At 46.7% G+C, this 23,595-nt stretch overlaps 1 protein-coding gene and 1 non-coding gene across 12 annotated transcripts in view; one reads left to right on the forward strand and one right to left on the reverse strand.

Annotated features, from left to right (window-relative positions):
• Window positions 1-1,317: 1,317 nt before the first annotated feature.
• Window positions 1,318-1,391, reverse strand: Trnan-guu (transfer RNA asparagine (anticodon GUU)). The gene has a single exon. It is a non-coding gene; the product is annotated as a tRNA-Asn (tRNA).
• A 175-nt stretch (window positions 1,392-1,566) lies between these two features.
• Window positions 1,567-23,595, forward strand: part of LOC144169729 (mediator of RNA polymerase II transcription subunit 12-like protein) — a 114,383-nt gene continuing 92,354 nt past the window's right edge. For 8 of the 11 annotated variants that reach the window (XM_077699043.1, XM_077699049.1, XM_077699045.1 and 5 more), the window contains exons 1-14: window positions 1,584-1,734; window positions 2,082-2,144; window positions 2,326-2,364; window positions 2,511-2,618; window positions 3,143-3,226; window positions 4,593-4,752; window positions 7,104-7,363; window positions 8,817-8,927; window positions 9,820-9,977; window positions 12,344-12,464; window positions 12,597-12,743; window positions 14,159-14,258; window positions 19,790-20,169; window positions 22,430-22,553. In XM_077699043.1, coding sequence (XP_077555169.1) covers window positions 1,639-1,734; window positions 2,082-2,144; window positions 2,326-2,364; window positions 2,511-2,618; window positions 3,143-3,226; window positions 4,593-4,752; window positions 7,104-7,363; window positions 8,817-8,927; window positions 9,820-9,977; window positions 12,344-12,464; window positions 12,597-12,743; window positions 14,159-14,258; window positions 19,790-20,169; window positions 22,430-22,553 — 1,951 coding nt within the window. In that variant the 5' untranslated portion in view covers window positions 1,584-1,638. Of the gene's footprint in view, window positions 1,735-2,081; window positions 2,145-2,325; window positions 2,365-2,510; window positions 2,619-3,142; window positions 3,227-4,592; window positions 4,753-7,103; window positions 7,364-8,816; window positions 8,928-9,819; window positions 9,978-12,343; window positions 12,465-12,596; window positions 12,744-14,158; window positions 14,259-19,789; window positions 20,170-22,429; window positions 22,554-23,595 lie in introns of all 11 variants that reach the window. The other 3 variants (XM_077699046.1, XM_077699050.1, XM_077699048.1) reach the window with 1 other exon arrangement.

The following is a 23,595-nucleotide window of genomic DNA, read 5'->3' on the forward strand; positions in this document are numbered from 1 at the left end:
AGTGCATGTCGCAAAACAAAAAAAAAGATAGTGCAGAAACAAAGCATGCAGGTAGTTTTTTGAGCACTGAACTTGGGGGTCTTGCGTACAGTGACCACTAGGTACAGGCAAACATTAATATCATTGGAACAGGAAAGCATGCATACCAAACAGTCTCCTCACTGCCCATTATAAAAAACTGTGGGTGCACATCTCCTTACGAGCAATGCAAAATAAAACTTACGAGGTCTAACGGAGATTTGTGAAGCATGCATACAACATTCATGGACGCGATGACACATGTGGAAGACGTGCTCATCATTGGCACAAAAAAAAAAAAAAAAAGAAAAGATACCTGTCTGATGCTCACCTAGTTATGTGTATGTTTTTTATTTGCTTGTGCCCCTCAGGCCGGCCTTATAAGCCATTCACAGAAATAAGCCAGTCAGCGCTTCGTCCTATTGACCCCATTCATTCCATCTGTTTTCATGCTAGCTGTTTCCATAAGTTTAAAATAAAAAAATGGCTTGCTTATAACTTTTGCTGGGGGAATTCTAGATGGAAGCTTGCGGGTTTCTTGAAATCAGTATATTTTATCTAAACAACGGTTGCATCATCCACTTGCCCAGTCAGCTTTGAGGCGTTCATTACTTGTCCACCACACGATCCATAACCAGGTTTGTTTAGAAAAGATTTCACATAGAATGAATGAATGAAACAAATCTTTATTAAAACAACAGGTGCAGTTGTTAGGGCACCCGCCCGGTGGAGGGGATAAAATTCCGTGCGGGGGAAGTAATTTGGGATTACAATATTCCTTGTGACATATTTATTTATAGTTTTGGATATAGTCAGTTGACTTCGTGACGAAGCAACGTGCTGTTGCATGGCGTGAAACTGACAATTGAATTGTCCTCATGGCAAAATTCAGTTTTACTACCACATCCAAGAAAAAAAAAATTGTGTGGGGGAAGCAACTCAGGTGAAAAATAAATGTCACAAGGAATATTGTAATCCAAAATTATTTTGGATTACAATTATTCCTTGTGACATTTATTCATAGTTTTGGATAGTTGACTTCGTGACGAAGCAACGTGCTGTTGCATGGCATGAAACTGACACATTGAATTGTCCTCATAGCAAAATTCAGTTTTACTACCACATCCAAGAAAAAAAAAATTGTGTGGGGGAAGTAATTTTGGATTACAATATTCCTTGGGACATGTTTATTTATGGTTTTCGATATAGTCAGTTGACTTCGTGACGAACCAACGTGCTGTTGCATGGCATAAAACTGGTAAAATTCAGTTTTACTACCACATAAAGAAAAAAAATTGCCGCCTCTGGGAGGGCTCGAACCTCCAACCTTTCGGTTAACAGCCGAACGCGCTAGCCGATTGCGCCACAAAGGCAGACAAGCACGGTGCCTTTCTATTGCCTATATATACAAATATTTTTATATGGCAACCTGTTGAAGTCATTGCGCGATTTGGATTTGCCTAAAAGAAGTGGTAAGGTTCAGCCTAATGCTTCTGTCAAAGAGGCACACTTGGTGTACAACGTTTGAAAGGCGACGTCTCCCTTCAAAACTTTTTTGGTAACCTACAGCAACAGACACCTGTCGGCGCGTTCTCGAACCCAGCGGCGAGCCACACAATAATGGCCGCGCCTTCGTGGCTCTTCGAGAAAAGACATTTAAAACGGCCGCGATTGGGACCTCCAGACGTCTACCCACAGGATCCAAAACAAAAAGAGGCAAGACTAGGTTTATAGCTGTGATGACCAGCGTGTAGGAATACACGCTGTATTGTTGCTACGCTCTAGTCCGCTCTTCCGGTACTTTCCCTAGAACGGTGCTCCTCGATTTCAAAACTTGTGTACACTCTTATACTCGTCGAAGAGACGCCGATTCCCGCAAAGAACAGCGGGAAAGCAAATAAAAAAGGCAGTATTACTTGTTTCCCTGCCCTTGCTTTGGCCTTATGTGCCGGGTCTCGCTGTTTCTTGAATTGTTTACGCACTTAACGATGCAAAACTAGAGTCGTAATTCTGCGCCGCATCCTTTGGAGCGCGGAAACATGTTGCGCATTTTTCTCTTTCAGGATGAATTGACTGCGATAAACGTGAAACAGGGGTTCATCACAAATCCTCAGATCAGCGACGAAGTAAGTCCTAGGGTGCATGACAGGCGACCTTTTATGCCAATTTTCATGGGGTGTCGAATTGCGGCTTTATTGTTGGCACTGTCACCAGCATGTATTTTTAAATTCCCAGCAGCGATCCTCCGCATATGTCTTGTAGACATTGAGTGTGGCTCGTAACCTTCGATCTCGCTTCTGTTTTCAGTATGGTTCCGCCAGAAATGCCAACATTACATCCGCGAAGGTAAGTTTCTCACAACTCTGCAAAGGCGAAGAGCCATTCCCGTACTCCTCTTCTGATTGCGCTGTATTTCCGGATGGCTTGGTTGAATACTTGGTCTCGTACTTGGTCTCGTCACTCTTTGCGCGTGTGTTCCGTCAATGTTTCAGTTTGGAGCGTTCTTCAGCGCAATTCTCTCGAAAAAGCAAGAGCTCAACACGATTCAAGATTCGGGTCGAAAGAGGCAACAAATCAACACAAAAGAACACTTTTGGCCGGTAAGCGAAACATTGCCTGAAATTTGATCTCTGTGCTTAAATGCCTTGTGTGTTTCAGGAACAGCATGTGCTGCTCGAAAAAAGCTCTGGAATGATCGAAAAACGCAGAAACCATGCACATTTTATGGTCGTAGTCGTTTCATGTTGTGCAGCTTGTCTCTAAAGGCTTCCAAACCCAATCATTGCTATTATGTTGGGGGGTATCCAGCAAAAGCAGTTATTTTCAAGCCAAACACTGCGGTTATGTTTGTTTCAGTTTTAGTTCAGTTAAACCAGTGGCTTTGCGTACATCTCAGTAGGAAAAAACATACAGGGGGCCAATAAACAAGATCATGTTGGTACAAATGAGATGGCGAGCGAGCAGGCTGTTTGTTTGACACGTTTCATGAAATAGTAGTCCAGGGTTTAACAGCTAATTAATTTAATGCAATTGGTGTAGCAAAGGGTGACACGTTTTCTTTCTTTTTTTTTTGCCATGCCTGGAGAGCTGCGCAACCGAATAACGTGTTCACTTTGCCTTCCAGGTCACAGCCAGGTCAAAGAATGCCATTGAGGCTTGGTTTCGAGACCTTGCTGGTTCAAAACCACTCACCAGCCTGGCAAAGAAGGTAGGGCATCTTAACAACTCTTTCCGATGAACGAAAGAGCAGGTGCTCATTGCAATGATAAGTGCAGTTTGCATCTGCTCTTAAACAGGTCTCAGCATTTTTGGTTTACACTAAATTAAATACGATGAAAGTCTGCTGAATTTATTTTGCCGAATCTGCTTTTAATTGAAAAAGTTAGTCCCTCCAATTGCCAGGGGAAGGAGGAGGGGTGTGTGGGGTGAATATGTCTGCTCTCTGCAGTACACAGTGTCTAATTTGTGGGCATTGTGTACTTCTGAGATAGGGTTGCCACCTGCCCAGTTTTTTGCTGGCCCGACCAAGGTTTTTTAGACACTGGGCCAGTTACCAGTCCGTACTTAAAACTGGCTGGCGTTGGCTGTTTTTTTTGGCCATGGTGCTGCGATTATTTTGTGGAAGGTGTTTTATAAGCATCAGTTCAGCAACTACGGTGATAAATGTGTCGACAAGCTGCGCGATAACACACGCGCAGAGAAAATGTGCCGGTGAGCGCGCTCCTTGAGATGGAGGGAGGCTAAGAGGAGGAACAGCAGAACGAACTGCGGCCATGGCCAGTGGTATCTCTATACTTGGGAAATTGCACAGGAGGGAAAAAGAAAAAAAAGGTGTGCTTTTTTTTCAACACAAATCCAACCTTCTATAGACCTCCACCCACCTTTCCCTCCACATTTTCTTTCTGAGGAAGATGGCAACCCTATGCAGAGAACACCCAGAAAAGTCCTCAACTCTTCTTTAACACCATCTGTGAAGATCTTCTCCGGTTTGATAGGGCATACAATTTAATTTTGTTGTTTCTTCTTGTCTCTGCTTTGACTATTGTGAAGATGGGTAGAGAAAAAAAAACGCGTGAGATTTCACCCATTTGTAAGCATCAATGAGTGTTTTAAGTTAATTTTTTTTTGTGCTGTGGGTACTGTCGTACATTGCGCTGAACAGTTTATAAGTCGAAAGACCTGCTGGGGTGGCGGAGTGGCTAAGGCATTGTGCTGCTAAATCCAAAGATGCTGGTTAGATCAAAGCTGTGGGGGCCGCTTTTCAGACGCTTGTGCATAAAGAGAGAAAGAAAACTTCATTGTGCTGAGAATTCCCCACACAAAAGATCCCCACGGGGTCAGAAGTAATCCAGAGCCCTCCACTATGGCACAGCTTATAGCCCAGGATGTAGCATCGACCCGTTAAACTAGTTCAAATTGGAAGGGATACTAGGTAATCACAGCGCCATAATTTGGCTGCATTATTGCCTGCAGACTTATTCCTCAGTACTTGTTTCAGCCCAGTTACATGTTTTTGTTTAGGCCTTTACAGTGTTTCTGTAGTGCAATTTGCGGATTTGTTGGTTTTTTTCCAGGTTCCGATATTCAACAAAAAGGAAGAAATCTTCTTGACACTGTTTGAGTTCTCAGTGCCCATGCTGCGGGCTGCCTGGTTCATCAAGATGACCTCAGTCTATCAAGTCGCCATCTCGGAGGCAAAAATGAAGAAACGGCAGCTCCCGGACCCCTGCCAAGGTACTGTGCGTGGCATCATTTGGGAGCGCAGACTTGAGGGCCCACTGCAGTGGGCTTGTTGAAGTGTTATCTTGGGCTGTGTTTTGCAGTTTAACCCAAGTTTTTTTATTTTATCACTTACTTAGTGGAATTATACAACCCCAGTTTTTGTGCAAAGCATGGAAGAAGAGAATTAGGATTCTGACATTGGTGTTGCTACGATTTGAAAAGGACTGTTTGACATAATGCAATTTTTGAGGCACCACCAGTGTTTGCCCCATTTCTTAGGGATAAATTTAGTGTGAGGAACATACACTCCTCATGGGGTGTGGCATATATAATTATATTGGAAGGAGTTAATGCAATGTTTGTCCTGAAATTGCTTCCCGAAATAGTCAGCTATTTATTGGTGCAAAGCTCGCGCACAGAGAGGTAGAGTCTGCAAGTAACTGTTGCTTGAGTAGTCTCTATTAATAAGAAAAAGCTCAGTTTACTGTTTCGTTTACAATAAATAAAGCAAAAAAAAATAACCAGAGGACAGCCACATTGTGTTTATTATAATAGAGTAAAGCAGAATCAAAAATGAGAGCAGACGCATAGTTCAAAATGTCTTCGATAGATTATGGAATGTACCAGAGCTTACAGATCTGGCCCGGCCGAGCGCTTATAGTACATCTATTGCTGAAATGGACCTCTTTGTGGGGCTGGGTTAATGTTTCTTGTGGAATGGGAGTGCTTGAACAAAGGTTTAACAGGTGTTGCTGTTTCCTTTAAAGCAGGAAGTGTTGGGTCTTTCTTGATGCCTTGCTTCTTCCAAGGGAACTTCTAAGAGGGCATCAAGGCAAAACACACGTGTGCTTCATTAAAAATGCTGCTTTTCGTCCCAGCAACAGGAATGGAGGTAACAGACTCCTCATGCTCACACACATAAATATCTTGGCAGTGCGTGTTGAACAATGCAAAATGCTTGATTGAAATCAGAGCTAAAACAAACTTGACAGCATTTGTGTTGCCAGAGAGAACGAGAGAGTTGTCAAATAAGTTGGTACACATGAAAGAGTTCACTAGGACTTCAGTTAAGAAAAAAATGTTTTACCTCCCTCTTGCCTGTCAGCTGACTTCACTAATTCCTCTTCTGTTTTTATGCTGTCAGGGTTGTAAGTAGGGGTGGGCGATTGATTGACCAACCTTTCGATTAATCGATTAATGCTTTAGCCACGATTAATTTTTTTAACCGGTTTATCAGTTCAAGACACGTGGGCCAAGTAAAACAAAAATGTCAAGTTGAAATTGTAGGCAAGCGTGTCGAGGATCATATTCATGTTCAAATAACCTGCCTTACGTCATGACAGGAAACGGTGCAAGTATGATCAGAGATTATAGCGATTAAAACCGCTAGCTGACAGCCAAGATAGACAGGAAATGGCTACTCTGAATATGAATTTACACCGTACAAAAGACGCCAAGCAGTCACATGCACCGTTTTACCCCTGTGTGAACAAACTATGGGGTAAATAAACCATAATTAATTGATGGTCCTCTGCAACCATAGTGAGGGCTGATGGTCCTAATTCTGCAATAGGGCAAATAATGAACTAAGTAATAAGCGTTTTGCCCCCATCAGTGCCATGGTGAAGTTCTGCTTGCCTCATCTGAAATTTATGGGAGCAGGACGAGGAGCAGCATGATATTATTTTATTATGATACTAGTATTATTACAATTAAATATTATTTTTAAAATTTTCTTCCTAAACCGATGCAACCGATTAATGGATCAATTAGCCGATTAAAGCCCGCCGATTAATCTGGTTAAAATTTTTAACCGATACCCATCCATAGTTGTAAGATGTTTCAAGTGGGGCGCTAACTCTACTAGCATCTCGCCTGACACCTTATTGGCAGCTGGGCTGTCCCACTTGGAGACAGTGTTACACAACGATGGTTTACTAGGGCAAATGCTCAGCTAGCATCCGGCCTGCTTCACATGCTCACCAGCAACTGTAGGCCTTCCTTTATTGTTGTTGAAGGCTGTCGCATCTAAATGTACTTTGGAGTTATGAAGAAGTACAGTAAAGTTTTTGCTTTTTCACAAGTGTGGCACATTTCAAAAGCTGATAATAGGGGCAAGTTGGTTCTGCATGATCTTGAATTGGACCAGGTGGTATGATGGCATAAGGATGACAAGTGGACAGGACGAGACACAAACTTGCAACTGTTTATTTCATACCGAAGGACGGGGAAGTATATGCGGGGGGACGTAAATTTTTCGCGTTCACATTAAAGGGAAAAAGTTTGCACAAAAGACCTGGGTGGATACCAATTGCACATGTGAACTTGGGTTTATTTTCCCCACTTGCTGCGTCCCCTTGCAGAGTGGACGGTGCCCCTGTGCAAGTTTCTGCGGGAGCTTCTGCACAAGCTGGTGGAGCACAGCCACCCAACGGGGCCCCCTCCGCCTCCTCCGGGAGGGGCTGGTGGGGGCGGCACCCCGGCGAGTGGGGGTCCGGCCGGCGGAGGGGGCGGAGCCAGCCCGGCCCCCGCTGCCGCGGCCACCGCCCCTAACATCCCGCCGGACACCACCATCGCGAAGCAGTGGCACTATTGCACCAACCTGGCTTGGCACCTCTACGAGGCAAGTTCACGACTTGAACGTCTCGCTGTGCTAACTGAAAGCTCGCACCTTTCCAAGCTCTTTCAGATTTTGTTCAATGGCAAAGAATGCTTGGTTTTCTTAAAAAGTGAGTAATTGAAGCTGGCGTGTTTCTTGTTCCTCTTTCATTTTTCCATGATGTGAAAAAAATGCATCGCAATGCGTGAAGAGGGACTGGCTACATAAAGTAATGCAAGCAGGGGCATTACTGCCACCTAGGAGAAGGTGTAGAAAATACCTATGCTATTCCCTAAAGGGGTGGACTAACTGCATCGCTGACTGCGCCACTCACCTCTGACTTCTTTACCTCTGGTTGTCGCATGTAGCACATGCCGACTGTAAAAGAAAATATACCTCTCCTGCTCACGCACATTAACCTTTTGACAGTGCGTGTCAAACAATGGAAAATATTTGATCGAAATCAGAGCTGAAACAAACTTGACCAGCATTTGTTGTCAGACAATCTGTTTGATAATGTTGAAGAGCTGAAGTTCGTGTCTTTTAAATAAACATGAGCTCAGGTGAAGTTCCCACTAACATTCATTTTAAGTTTACATGCCCTGCCATACTGTTTGTTCTAGAAAAATGCTTGGACAAGCTTTGCCAGTTTGTTTTGCCATTCTTGCTTTGTGGCATTGCAAATCGTAGTGTGGGAAAACTTATGGGACACCAATGTCTATCTGTTCGCACGTTTCTATCATTTTCTGTGAGTCATGGCGCAAAGGTGCCACATTTGTGTGGCATTATTCACCATTTGTGGTCTGTTGTTGGGCCATGCCCGACATGGCCGTACACGGCAACACGAGCTGTAGCAGTCCTCTGTCCTGACATGGGTATTCAAGGTAAAATTTCGCGGTTTTTCCCACAAGGATTCTCACAAGGTTAAACAGGCTTTTAATCTTGTGCGATGTTAACTTTTAACCTCGTGGTTTTTCTCACAAGGTCTTTTGGCACTGTTGGGTTTAATTTGCCCCTACATTGCCAGTTATGCAAAACGATTGCGGGGTTTGGCACATATTTATCGTGCCCTGATGCAAAGTTTCTGACAAAGCAGTAAATAATAGGTGACATGTTCGTGAAATGAACTTCTCCAGTTTTGTTGATTGTAGTCTGTTTTGCGCTCAGTCCAGATAGAAAAATGCTTGCGTATGAGGAGAAACTACACTCTTAACGAAAACAGGTTAGTTAAACCACTCCTGCCAAATGTGGTGAAGTTTCGTCCAGGAACTTTCGGGCTAGCATCTTCCTTTATCTCCCCCCCCCCCTCGTTTTCTCGTTTTTTTTTTTTTTGCTCAGCAAAGCATTCCCCCGATCGCAATTGTGGCAGTGTGGGGCAGCTCATGTGACTCGGCATGCATCACTGCTGGTATGCGTTGCTCACATTCTCGCACAATAACCAGCCCGTCCCTCCCTCTCCCTTTTCGTAACGTTGCAGGAGGGGCTGCTGGACCACCAGGATTTCCTCAGCTGGATCCTGGAGCTTGTGGAGAAGACCAAGACTCCTGATGACGCCATCCTGAAGCTGGTCATGCCACTCACGTTGCAGGTGGGTGCTGGCTGGCTCCCAGTTCTTTCTTTCTTTCCCACGCATCGGAAAGTGTGTCCTGTACCTTGAAAAGGGCCTTTTCTTTATTTTTGATGTGGGCTTGCCTAACATCGGGATTTCTCATTAAAAACTATTGCTGGTTCACAGAGGCAGCCTAAAAGGGACATCAGCTTTCAAGAATCGTTATCATATTACACCGCACCTAGGCATAATTGACGCTGCTCACGCAAACTCACCCACAACTTTATTTTGATTGAATCACCTCTCACTCAAACTCATTCGAACTCAGCTTGTTCGCTCACCCAACCTCAAGGTGGCAGCCAGTGCATGTCTTCCTTTCACTCACAACTCACGAGAACTCAGAACTCGCCATAGGCTCATAACTCATATGAACACACTTACACTCGCAGCTTATTCATGCTCAGAACTTTCCATGGGCTCACAACTCCAGCACACTATCTATACCGTCATTCAAAGCCATTTTCCGAGACCACATTATTGCTGTAGGAGCACTCGGTGATTCGTATCATCGATCATAGCTTTAGAAAGCATTTGTAACAGCCGAAATTTAGCCCATTGGGCACAGTGCACTTGGCTGAGGAATTTTTCAGTCTTATTATCTGCAAATTCATATCAGCCGTGATCGTATTGCCTGTCTGTGTCGTTACACTTTGTGTCTTTTGTTGTCCCTGCGCAGTTCACCCGCACTATTGTTGCGACATTCTACGACGAATGCACTTACTGCAAGCCCAGTTGGATCCTAACACTGTCGTTACAGTTTAAATGATGAGATGAGATTTCGCAGTGTGTGCCCTAGTTTGGTCAGCTTATGATCTCAGAGTGCATGCCTTTCTTTATCTCTTTTCTCCTCGCCCCCTGTGGTGCATTGCAGTACGTGGACGAGTTCTCTCGCTCCGAGCTGCTGTCGAGGAGGTTGGCGCACCATTGCTCCAAAAAGCTGAGCCAGCTGGTTGCGGACTACACCGTCAGCTCTCCCAGGAGTCAGAGCCCCGTCACAACCAGCGCCAACCCTGCCACGGCCAATGGCGGGTGAGTGGCGGGGCCGTTTTTTCTTCACTTTACTTGCAGCCTCTTTTGGTGGGCTCCACTGGGCAGGACATGAATATGGCCAAATTGTACAACGTGTGTTGTATAGTTGGTATTCATTGAAAAGTTTAGCTGTCAATTTCTTCGCTTGGTAACACTGGAAACGGCCACAGACATGGCCGATGTGCCACGGACATGCCGCGGCTTGTGGCACTGCGCCTGCACACCGAATAAAACAAAACACCAGTGCGTCATCTGCTCCGTTACAACCTGATTCTAAACAGTGGTGTCAACAGAGGTGTCATTAATCGCACTCATATTGGACTCGAGACATTACTTTGCGTTCGGTGGGGGAGAGTTTGTAATGTCCGACACACATCACGTGCTTAGCGCGGACAAGTACTGCCATCCCGCGGAGCCCGACGTAACCAGTAGTGGTGCACTCACATCGTTGCCTGCATGCAAGCCTCGCCAGGGAATACAACCTACAGAGCCAGTTTACGTGAACACGACATTTGCACAACCGTGCGCGGTATTTGTTGTAAACATGCTGTAACCAGAGGGGGGGCTTAGTTTGAGGGGGGGAGTTGGTTAGAGTTGGAGGTCTTTCTTTTTTTTTTTTTTTTTGCATGCTGACCTGTCCAGTGATCTTATTGATGACCGGCCGTGCTTCCAGGAAAACTCGTCTTGTGTGGAGGCAGAAAGTCATTGGTGCACATTAGCAGCAACCTGCACGTCATGCTGTGCAGCTATGGGCATAGCATAACAGTTAGCTCCTGGCTGCATTTTTTCTATTGCCAGTGGATGTTGCATTTTCCACTGAAGGTTTAGAAAGGAAACCTAGAACTTTGATGCGCATTATAAGAGGTGCATTTTCGATGTAACGAAGTGCAGTGGTACACTATATTGGTGCGCAAAATTTGACTGCATTCTATTGGTTCTGAGCAGCCCCCTTTTTCTGTGTTCATGGGCTCAAAGCTGGGAGGGGTGTGCTGATTCAAAGTGCATTAATGCTGAAACTTTGACATTTTGTAGACTGGTCTTGCAAGAATAGGGGCGCTCTGAGCGTACTCAGGGTCAGGAGGTTCCAAAATAGAGAACATATGGTCATCTCTTTTGCCCTTGCACAGCACGTTTTTCTTCTTTCTCACCCTTCAATGATAAGAATGATAGACTTGTGTAAAATTACAATTTTAATGGCTAAAAGTTGTCCTTGAGGGAAGCAACACATGAACTGGGCAATAATGAGAGATGTGGGGTGCTGGAAACTTGGGCACAGCGTATAGAGATCGTGTGTGCTGTGCATTTTGGTGAAACCCAAGTGATCAGGGCATACCGAGTGGTCTAAGATTGTACACGCGTTGAACCAAAAGTGCTACACTTCAAAAGCTGCATTTCAAAATGTTGAAGTTTCTTTTCTGGACATACCAAGTTGACTTGGTATGTCCAAGGCACGTATGTTGGCTTGGACGTACATGCCTTGGACATCCAAGGCATGTATGGACATCCAAGGCCTGTATGGGCAAGGCATGGGCATCCAAGGCCTGTTGGTGATTGTACGCCCTCTGCCTGCCCTTGTTTTCTCTTTTTCTATTCCTTCAAGGCCTTGTCCTGTGTGTGTGTGTTTACATTTTTCTGGTGCTGTTGCTTTTGCCCACCCCCTCCTTGCATTGACGTCACGTGTGTATAGTCGTTCTTTTCAATTAAATGTTTCAGCTGTTGACAAGCCTTCGTCCTGTTGTCGTTCTGTGGGTTCCACCTCTCTTTGTGCCATCAAACGTACAACCGCACCAACTGAGCCAGCTTCTGCTTACATTGCTCTAGCTTTTCTGCGTAATGGCATGTTAATGACGATAGTGTTTCATGGGCTACTTAAACGCAGAAATTTTGGTCTGTCTGTCTGTCTGTCTGTCTGTGATTCAGTTCAGCCAGCCAGTCAAAGTAAAATGGAAGCTGCACAGTAGGTTTATATACCCACAGCCAAATCTAAACATCTTAAGTCCGGTGGCAATGTTCATACTTGTCAATGTTGTTAAACAAGAACAATACATTACGCAAGTATGAGGCAAAAAATCAATACATAAGTGATATTTGCAGTGTTCTTTTATAAAAAGTTCATGGATGCTTGATTTTTGGGGTGGCAAATTCTACATCCACTGCAGAAAAAAAAAATCGCTCCGTTGTCTGCTGTTGCTCGCACCACTATAGCTTCTGGCAGCATTTTAAGGAATCAAACGGCAACAGTTACGAAAGGCTCCACTAGATAGCTTCCCTGTTCTGCTTGGAATGCATGTGGAGCGGGAACACGGCCAATTTTTTGCACGTGTCCAGCTCGCCTCTGCTCACTGTCCCGTTTCTCTTCTTTTCAGGAACACGGTGTCCCCGGTTCCCAACCCTCCCGCCATCAGTCCCCTGGCGGCGAGCTTTGCCGAGTGCCTCAGCTGTTCTCATCACCGATCCATTGTGCTCCAGCTGTCAGCGGTTCTACAGGTAAGCTCTTCCATAATGTGCTTTTTCTCTCTCTTCTTTTTTTTTTTCTGTTTTTAATAAAGGGTGTCTTGAAAGTGTTTCAAGAGGTGGCTTACGAATGTGTGCTCCTTCTTTTCCCCCTCTTCTCCTCAGTACATCACCTTGAAGTGCCCCAGTGCACTGGTGTGGAACAACATTAGCGAGGGGAAGTCGAATCCCATCCTGAATGGCAGCCCGCTGGACTTGCTGCCGTGCCCACCGTCGTGCCTGCCCATGCCACCGAGGCCCTACAATGCTCAGGTGAGCCGACGTGCATGGAAAAGGAGGTTCCTGCTTGCTCATTTAAGTGGCTGCCTTTCTAGAGAGAGGAGCGTTGCGGTTTTTAAGAAGGTGCCCAGCTATGCTATTTACGTGGTGGAGTGAGCTACGGAAAAATATCAGTTGGGCATGAGGCTGTAGGTTGTTTGTTTCTTTCGTGTTTGGGATGCTTGCTAGCTGTTTAAGGCCGATCCACACGACGGACCGAGTCCGCGGTCCAGTCGGTCACGTGATGAGATGTCACGGTCTGCCGCGGTCCGATCCAGAGCAGAGCGCATCCTCACGGCGGGCCAGCTGAGCGGACCGCGAATGGCCGACCGTCTGAACTCGCAAGCTGGAAGGTTGAACACAGGCGCCGTTTGGCCGCGACAACGTGTTGCAACGCACAAGCCTGCACGAAACGTTTCATCCCCACAATAACAGCCACCCGCATGCCAGCCAGGCGGGCGCGCTCACGCAGCCGCCGGCGTCGTTCGCACGAAGGCGAAACTACGAGCGGCGACGGCGGGGCGATCCAGGCTGCATACGGCTTGTCACCGCTCGCTGGAACCGAATGCTTCCCGTAAATTGAGGTCCACATGCGTGAAACAAAGTGATAATGATGGCTAGCATCGCACTAGGAAGAGTCATAGGACTCGCTAGTAAAAGCGCGGATGAAGTATACGTCGCGATTGTAAGCCTAGCCCGCTGCCTATCCAAGCGGGCGTGATTGACAGGCTCCTTCGAGTGCTTCGAAACAGCCGCGCTGCCCGCGCCGTTCTCTATTGGCGCAACTGGACCCGGCTTCGCCCACGTGGCACGGGAGCTGTCAGACCACGCTGATTGATGTCGCGGTCCGCTGTCGAGACCGCGGACCGAAAAGCCTTGGCGAATATTTGGACCGTGAAGGCCGCGGTCCTGCGCGGTCCAACGGCGGTCCGCGCGAACTGGTGACGTCCTATCACGTGATGCGCGGACCGCAGTCCAAATAATCGTTTTGGTCCGCCGTGTGGATCGGCCTTTAGGTGCCTAGCGGAGCTCTGTGTCTAATAGCTGGTAGTGTGTAGGTTTAAGCGAGTTGAATGTTCCATACTGAACATTCACTTGCACAAAAAGACGACAACTGCAGATAGGACACACGGCACAAAGCGCAACTCTTGAAAGTTGCACTTTGTGCCGTGTGTCCTATCTGTTGTCGTTTTTTTTTGCACAACTGAATGTTATTAATAACTAATACGGAAAAATTTTTATCAACAGAGGTGGAGTGCGTCAGTTCCCTTAGGCAACTGACATCGTATAAAGTTGTGGCTGCTTGTGGGTTGGCTGTCGTCTAGGTGCACGATTGATGCCAAGTCTTTTCATCAGCACCGAATGGTGCAGCACCATTGTTACACTGGTGTGACGACCGAAATGTGCAGGTGCGACTGGAGCTGCGCCGAGCAGAGCAGCAGGTGATCCAGCGTGGACGGGCTGCCGAGCTGCACTGGTCCTGCGACAAGTGGCAGCAGATGGCCGCAGGTGAGAACAGTTAATTGAATACCTGTAACAATAGGTTGCCGCACCAAGCTCTCATAGCTTTTGTGGCTCCTGTGTGGGGTTATATGGGAAAACTGGGCCATTCTTCTTTTGCCATGTTGGTTGTATTCGGTCTCTTGGGTGCTTTGTTTGGTAGTTTTGTAGATTGGAGCTGTTGCTTAAAGAAAGATGATGGCAGCGTTCCATGTGGCATTTGTTGATGAGAAAGTAGGAGTGAGAAATGTGCGAAGCATCAAAAAATTGGACGGAGAAAGATGAATGAATGTCTTGGCCAGGCCTTTGCGTGAGGGTATTTCGTGCATGGCACACAGTTGTCACAGGCCATTGCAAAATGGTGTGGGACCACACAAAATACGCGGGTAATTTTGTTTTTTCTCTTAAGAATTTGGGAGATAAGTTAGGGTATTGCAAAATTACACAAGACGCAATATAAGGGGGTTTTTGTGAATTTCACAGTACATGTGGTAGTGTAATGAGTTTTGAGCCAACATGATTCTTCAGGTCATATATACTGAAGCGATGTTTGCGTACACCTCGATCCGACTCCCCGGTCATATGATGTCTTTCTGTGGTGCTGGGAAAAGTCATATAGCCATGGTTTCACTGTAGCCATGCTTTCACCTACACATTACACATAAGGTCCCAGTTTTGATTATTGTTGCAGTGGCTATCTTTCCAATGGGGACTCAATTAAAAAATGCCTGTATGAATGAGATTCCCATGCTGGTCAAGACCTCTGGGTTGTCTTTAAGAGACACTAAAGTGATTTGTAAACATTGTGGCATTACTTGCGCAAAATTGTAGTCTGGAGTTTGTAGGCCATGTTTCAACCACTCTCGCTGTGTTCACATGACTTGAATTTGTAGAAAAATCAGTTAGAAAGTGCTGTCCTCCTCTCTGCACCCTCCTTGCCAATTTCCTATGATGCATCATGTGACGCTTACTTGAGGTGGCTTTGCTTGACAGCGCTACTGCATGGTTCGCTACCCCACAGAGCAAGAATATATAGGAAAGGAAACGCCCATTGCGGCCGGCGCGATCGAGTGACCAGATAATGTCACAATGATAACTGCGGCGACCTACGAAGCTCCGCAGCTGCGGCGGTGAACAATTTGACAGCGGCACCTGGTTGAATGTATTAAAAGCAATACTGTTGTTTGCAGCATTCGCCACAAGGCGTGAATCGCTATGCGCTCGAGCTGCTGCTCGACGCGGGGACGGAACGCGCGTTTATTCCGGACATAGCGCGCGTGCGCGCGTCATAAATTGGTCGGTGCACTCCACTCGCTTCGTGCGCATCGCACGCGAGATAAGGCCGTGCTTTTACAGGTTTTACATTTTTTTGCGTTTACAGGTTTGTATTTTGGGCTTGGTGCTCACGCAAGATTGCTTACGCATTAAAAGAAAATGTCCCTTTTATTCGCTCGTACCGGCCGGTTTAAATTTGACAGAAAATTAATCGCGAAGGCGGGCTCTTCAGCCAACGGAAGCGCAGAAGAGCGCACACACTCTCGCTTCGGCCATGGAATGTTTCGGCGGCCGGGCGAAATGCCGACGCGATGCCGCGGCCGGGTTGGACTGGGCGAGCGCGAACAGAACGTGCGCCGGCCGTGGCGATGACCGCGCACTTCCTTCGCTTGCCGCCAGATGCCCGAAACTTGACGTTCGCCAAGTGCTTGTGACGTTATCAGGCTGCCCCAGGAAGCTCAGTTTCCCCTCCTATTTTATTCTTGCTCTGTGGCCGACCCTCTGACAGAGTATGTCAGCCGGCCGCTGGTGGGTCGTCGCAATTAGTTCGCTCAGTTGAGACTAAGCCACGACATGATTTGGGTTTGGAGGAATGTGTCTTTAGTTTGTGAGTTTGTGGAGTGAATCAAGCCTAGTAAAATGTATGAACTCAAAGTAGCTCCACACAAGTGCACATGTAACGCTTCGCTGACTGCTAGGGTAGTAGAAAATGAAAAGCCAAAGGCGGGAGAAGAGTCAGCAAAGTTAACATACCGTATTTATTTGATTATAAGGCGGTCACGATTACTATATTTACACAATTGTAAGTCGACTCGAATGTAGGTCGACCCCCAAAATTGCATCACTCACAAAAAAAAAAAAAAAAAGAAAGCGAGCATAGGAAGAAGCCTGTTCGAACGCTGCTGTGAACGAGCGCCGAGAGAGTTCTTAAGACCTAGGAGTCACCCCCGGAAAATCTTTTCAAAAGGTTTACTGGTGGTGACGGCCCAGGGCACTCATGACAGATGGGACGATTCAGCACAACACAGAAGTGACACAAGAACACGCGGCAACGCGGCCACCTAGAAAGTCATATCACAAGGAGAAGCTCGTCCGTCAACTACCAATACCCCCATACGGCGGCTCTTCCATCAATGATTGATGCTCCCTCAAGAGACATACGCTTGTGCGCAGTAGATGTTAAAAAAGAACAGGTTTTGTATAAGCACACGGAATAACCATGCGCTGTGGGGTGAGCAAGAAACGTTATTCCATATCGTGAGAACACTTTCGCTGCAAGATGACACCCATCAAAGCTACCGGCAGCGGCACTGCAGCACGATATCAAAACAAACAACATGGTGGCTGACACTAGCAACCGCTCGCCATTTCCTTTGATTCGTGAGCACGTTACTGGCATTCAAGAAGTGTTTTGATTATCTCCAATAAACAAAATGAGTAGTATTACCAAATCCCTTGAATCAATGAACGGCGCTGGAGGCACAATCATATCACGTTCATCCGAACGCGCTGGTAGAAGGTTAGCCGCTCTAGGTACGGTGGACAAAGTGCACAGATCGGGAACGCCAACTTTCAAAGTCGGCATCAGCTTTAGAGATGCTAGAATGTATGGAATGGTAAATGCTTTGCTTCGACCGTAACCATAGAAACGAGGGTGTTACACTTTCCCCAGCTCGTAGCACCCCTGATTTCTCATTTCTCTTGCCGTTACAAGCGGCACAAAGTTCAATTTTGGTTCTAAGTTGACCCTCCAACATTGGATTGTCAAGCTTGAAAAAAGGGGCCGACCTACAATCGTGTAAATATGCTATAAGGCGAGGCTGCAGTTTGGAGAATAAAAAAAATCGTCATATATATAGTATATACTGAGCTTCGAATATAAGGCGGGGTAGGACTTTGAGACAACGGATTTTGGGAAAAAAAACTTCGCCTTATATTCGAACAAGGACGGTGGATACCAAGAAATAGAAGTTGACCGAAACTTATTGTAAAACGTAAAGCCAAGGTACGGGGAACACTTTTGGCACTGGGTGAACTAGCACAGCAGTCAGCAGCACGACCACACATTTGCGATCGCTTATTTTGCCTAAGGAATGCATTCGGTAGAGATAAGGTATTTGTGGGAATTTGGGGGATGCTTGCTGCACAAGCGTTATTCAAGAAATAGGGATTGGTGAAACTAAATAAAAAATAAACATGCTTGATATGGTATGTACTTTATATCTCTGTTCCTGACAGCACTTTGGCTATGTCTGAGTTGTCTAGAGCACTGGATGCATTGCTTTGCACTAAGCAAATTCGAATCCTTGATAGAGCTTGTTTCTCGTTTTGATTTTTTTGTACTTAGGTAATGTTTTCAATACTGAATTCACCACCTTGCGTTGCAACCTTTGTTGCTCCACGAGCGAGTTGGCAGGATGCATGCAGAGTGACACTGACGCGCTAGCGAGTTCTCATTTGTGTGGTGTTGAGATAAGCACTGACTGCTTGCGAGCGCAGTGCTGAATCAGCCGACTCTCAGCCAGGTGCGAACATGCCCCTTACGGCACAGGGATGAGCTAGGCAAGCTCCAAAAGTGGGGGCGAAGAACCTTGCAGTTGAGTATCTCCTATGACATGAGGACGTGCAGCCACTGCATATGCCTCGGCTAGTGAAGGTTGCAATTCTAAGTGGTGCTTGAAGGCTTATGTCACCCTACAGCGGAGAACATGAATGAAGCGTGGTATGCAAATTCCTGAGATGTAGAGAATGCCCAGCCAATAATAACTTTGGACGCCAAGCGTGCTGTTTCACGGAATTTAAACCGAAGCTGATTCGAATCCTAATCTTGGACATCGTCCAATCACATCGCAACTTGAATGCGCGTCACTGCTGTTAGATGTTGTGGCCGCTGCAAATGTCGCAAGAATCTCATTAATTCGGCCCCTGTTAATTTGGAAATTCGGATAATTCATCATTCCCACACCATCCCTTCAAAAACGTCAATAATCCTAAGGCAACAAGCATTCGCTAATTTGATGTGAAATTGCACGTGCACTGGTTAATTCGGACTGGAGGCAAATGAGGCACAGCACAACTTAAATGAGTTTTCAGAGCACACATCGTTACCATCCCAACTACCTTTGATATGTATTGCACCTTTTGAGTGCGGTACATGTTTTGGCACACGTGTAGTCAAATACGCCGGCACAAGTTGTGGTGAACTGTATTTACAACAGTGGATTTGTGCGGCCCGAGGCTTCTTGACGCCCGGAATGCAGCCCGGAGCATGCAGCGCCAGAAGAAAAGGAGGGCGATAAGGCATTCATTGGCCTGCTTCCCTCCGAAGTGCAGCTTTCAGACTACTTTGCAGTCGATGACGGTGTTGTCATTGCCAGGCCAGTTGACCGATGACTCGATCATCAGGGCTGCCTTCGCTCCGATGAAGACGAAAAGAAGCTGCGGTCACCCTCTTTGTTCTGGGGAAGTTTTGCTACGACGTTCCAGGCAATACGCTTGCTAGAGGGATAGTCGCGTGACCGCGAACTAGTCCTTTTTACTCTGCTGTCCACAAAAAAACAAACAAGCACCACGGAGTTCTTCTCTAAGTAAAGGTATAGAATAAAAGAATCGAAAATGTGCGTTTTTGTTATTCATTTGATAATTCGACATTCGGATAATTCGGAGATTCTTTTCACTCCCCTTGAGATCCGAATTAACGAGGATTTACTGTATGTATTTTTTCTTCTTTCAGGCTTTGTAAATGAAATACTGCTTTATTGAGCGGATAAGTGATGAAAAGTATGCTTATTTGAGCCAGTCTATGCAATGCAAACAAGAACAGAAGTTTAACAAATTCGCTTCAACGTCCCTTTAATTAGTCACCAGCTGTGCAATGTGGTGTGTCGTCAGCATCATCATCAGCCTAATTACGCCGACTGCAGGGCAAAGACCTCTCCCATAGATCTCCAATTATCCCGGTCCTGTGCTAACTGTGACCAATTTATCCCCACAAACTTCTTGATCTCTTCTGCCCATGTAACTTTCTGTCGCCCCCTGCAACGCTTGCCTTCTCTAGGGATCCACTCTCTTACCCTTAATGACCAAAGGTTATCAACACTATGCTTTAGTCCAGTAAACTCAAATTTATGCCTGGGCTATGACACATCCTTAATGACCAACGGTGTGTCATAGCCCGGGCATAAATTTGAGTTTGTTTCGGAAAATTTGGGTGCGGTTTGAAAAATGCTCGGGACAACACCTCGCTGCTATCGATGCCTGTGCAGGCACGACCATCACGCGTGTGCTCGGGGTGCTGGACGCCCTGGACAGGCACAGCTTCGACCGTGTGGACACCACCAACTCGCTGGACACGCTGTACACCAAGGTGTTTGCCAAGGGCAGCGACCAGGTGCCGCCCGGGGTGCCGGCGACGAGCGCGAGCCCAACCAACGGCACCGGAGGGGGAGGAGGAGCGGCAGCCGGCGGGGACGGAGGGGCAGCGGGGGGCCCCGGCAGTCAGCTGGCCGCGGCACCCCCTCCACAGGACGAGCCCATCGTGCGGCTCCTGTGCGAGTGGGCGGTGACGACCAAGCGCAGCGGCGAGCACCGGGCGCTCGTGGTGGCCCGCCTGCTCGAGAAGCGGCAGAACGAGCTCAGCATCGAGGTAGGACGATTGCACTGCAGTGGTCATGAGGAAATTGCCACCATTGTTTTGCCTGGAATTTGGCGTGCTGTGAAGTAGGTCTATGAGCACGCTGCACTTTCGCTGCCGAAATGGGAGCTGTTGTGAGCTGTGGCTTAGTGCAAAGTGATGCTTTTCTTCCTGGGTTTGTTTTGCTGAGTTTCGGATTTTTTATTGTGTGCATAGCTCCTCCTGTTATGCACACTTTAAAAATAGTCTGGCTACAGCTGCCACTGACACCGCTGCCACTACAGCTTTTGTTTCAAAGGGCAGCACACATCCTGTACCGTATTTACTTGCTTCTAATGCGACCGTGATTGTAACGCGAGGGGTGACTTTTCACTACACCCAGAAAGACAAAATAAAAGTTGCAAAAGGAACGCGAGGGGTGACTTTTTTGTCGCATCAAGCAAAAAAGAAAAATTACTCCCACCTCCCCTCGCGGGAACCCTTGTGTAGATGCGACGCATAGGGGATTCCGTTGTTGTTTCCGTTAGGTTGATTCTCCCATCGCATGAAACGTGCCGTGAACCCCCTGCTGCGGCTATGACGCAACACAATCCAACACAATCCACTTTAATCCAATCCAAGCCAATCCAATCGAATCCAATCCAATGCCCCTCGTGAGAGAGTGTTCGCTATCGGAGAGGAGAGGGGGTGAGCGGCGGAGAGCGCAGCTCGCGCGGCGAGGAGAATGGGGGAGGGGTGTGGACGGACAACGACAACGCCGTATGGAAGGACTAGGCGAGTGAATGAGATGACCCGCCGCGGTGGCTCAGTGGCTAAGGCGTTGCGCTGCTGAGCACGAGGTCGCGGGTTCGATTCCCGGCCGCGGCGGCCGCTTTTCTGATGGAGGCGAAAGGCAAAAACGCCCGTGTGTACGAGATTTCGGCGCACGATAAAGATCCCCAGGTGGTCAAAATTAATCCGGAGCCCTCCACTACGGCGCGCCTCATCGCCCGAGTTGCGTCGGCGCGTTAAACCCCACAATCAATCGAGTGAATGAGATGCCGTCGCATCTAAAAAAAGAAGACCCGCCAAGGCGGAACCAGTGGAAGCATAAGAAAGCACGTTTATTTTTCAAACACTGTGACTAGATGCCCACCTGTAGCGCTTTGAACTTCGTTCGCATGATGGCTATCTGTCGAGCGACATCGCTTGCTTTGAGCTGTGTCAATTGAACACGGACTGCCGTGAGGTGGTTGCACTGTTCTGTGACGAAATCAGCAACACGCTTCTCCATTTAAAGGTGGCGGCCGTGGAGAGGCCCACGGAAGCGCTCCCGCTGGAGCCTCCATCCTGAGATGGTTGATTCATTAAAGTCGAGTCTTCAGGCAACAGCTGAATTGTCTCTTTCTTCAGCCATCAAAATAGCACGTCTCGTAAAATTGGCGTTGTACAGAGCGCGACACGTTGCCATCGCAAGGAGAGCCGCAGAGGAGTCGAAACACCTGGGGACGACGAAAACCACCAAGGCCTCCACACACTACGGCGCAAGAACAAAACCAAAGTACTGCGCACACCGTCAATGCTGTCGCTATCACCACAGAAAACAACAACAACAAGAAAACAAAGACAGCCGGTGTTGGCTTGTAAGTGGATCCAAATGGCTCGGGCACATGTTACCAACATAGATCATGCAATGGCCAAAACTGTAGCCGTTGATGAGAATTGCACTGTCAAGGCAATTTGAATTTCGGTATTCGATTGTAACGCGAGAGTTGACTTCATGTAGCAAAAATTAGAAAAAAAAAAGCATTGCAATCGAGTTAATATGGTATACATTGAGGTCTTGGTTTCGTTTTAAGGCTGCTACATTCAGGCACCCGTTACTTTGCTAGAGCAAATATGATATATGAAGGTCTTGGTTTCATTGATGCTGGTACATAATTCAGGTGCCTGCTACTTTGGCACATTGCTTAGATACTTTACCTTTGGTTGCCTCTCATTACATATGCAAATCACATCCTCGTCAAGGCACCCTGTGCGGCTTGCCATTGCATGTGTGTAGTGGGAATTGTAACAATAATGAACTGTATTTTGTAAATCTGGCTTCTTATTTGTTAGTATCTGCTTTGTAACTGGGAAAATGGGGAACTGAATGACCATGTGCCACTGCTTAAAAAAAAGAAGTTGGTGCACTCCAGGTCCCGTATGCTCGTTGCAGTGTCCATATGTTAGTGTAATGTGCACTACAAGGGGGTGCATTGCGTCGTATAAATCATGCACTCCTGTTCTTCAGAAATACAACGATGCCGACCTGGTGGATGAGAAGGACTCTCAGGACTCTGGGATGGCACCCACGGGATTGCCCATATTCCAGAACCTGTTGGTCAACTTCCTTGATATGGAGGCCCCCGTCTTGGGTAGGCCCTGTTTGCATTTTTTTCCTTTTTTTTTGTTGTGTTGATTGAGTGGACTGTTTCATCTTCCTTCAGTGCTTCAGTGGATCTTGGTCTGGGGATGTGTTACTTGGTTGTTTACCTTGCGGTGGTGTGCATAGAGTATATGTAAAAAAAACAATAAAACAAAGGCGAGAAAATGGGTAATCTGGGCGGTCAGGACTGTATGTGTACATTTACTAAGAAGAAAAAATGGCATAAGGCACTGGAACTAAAAGATGGCGAAATGAGGGTGCAAACAACTTGTCGTTCATTGTTGTGAAGAAGTGCAAGTTCCCCAACATAATTTGAATACGCAAAGAACAGTTAGCGAGGCAGTGAGCGACCCTGAGATGGTGAGAGGAGGTGCTTGTGAGGTAGGTATCAGTGGCTGTTATGACCAGTAATCTTTTTGCAAATATAGACAACATCGTTGCTCATTGTTGTTGCTGACTAGTCCCAATCAACAAAAGTACCCTTTTTTCGGTATTTTTAGTTTTTCTGCGAGCAGCATTTCACTTCATCTGCCGGGCCCCTTTGCCAGCATGCACTTGTTTTATGCAAGGTGTGCGTGCGTGGTGGGTTCTTATTGCACAGCTGCAGCGTTGTACAGAAAAGCCAATCAAAGCGTGCACACTGCAGGGAAGCTTGAAAGCAGGGACATCTATTTTCGGGTACAACTTAAGAACGGCGACGGAAGTTGCCTCTGCGCTTTATCATCGCAGCCGGATGTTACTCCGCACGACGCAAGTAGGGCATTACTGGGAATATTTTGAACATGGCACGAGTCGCTCGCGCTATTTTTTGGGCTTAATATGCTTATAAACTACTGCAGCGACAACAAACAAACTACGTGAGAAAAGGGAGACGATATCATGCATTCATAACAATCATAACATAGCTAGGTCCACCGCTTAGGCGTAGGGATACCATACATGAGCTGTTGCCGTTCTTAACTTGTTCCCGAGTATAGCGATAAAGCTGACATTTATACCGTCATCGTTTTGTTATTTAGGATATTACAAAA

Source organism: Haemaphysalis longicornis, unplaced genomic scaffold, assembly GCF_048455015.1.
Source record: "Haemaphysalis longicornis isolate Haplotype H1 unplaced genomic scaffold, Haemaphysalis longicornis Haplotype H1 scaffold_2, whole genome shotgun sequence".
In the NCBI taxonomy this organism is placed as follows: Eukaryota; Metazoa; Arthropoda; class Arachnida; order Ixodida; family Ixodidae; genus Haemaphysalis; species Haemaphysalis longicornis.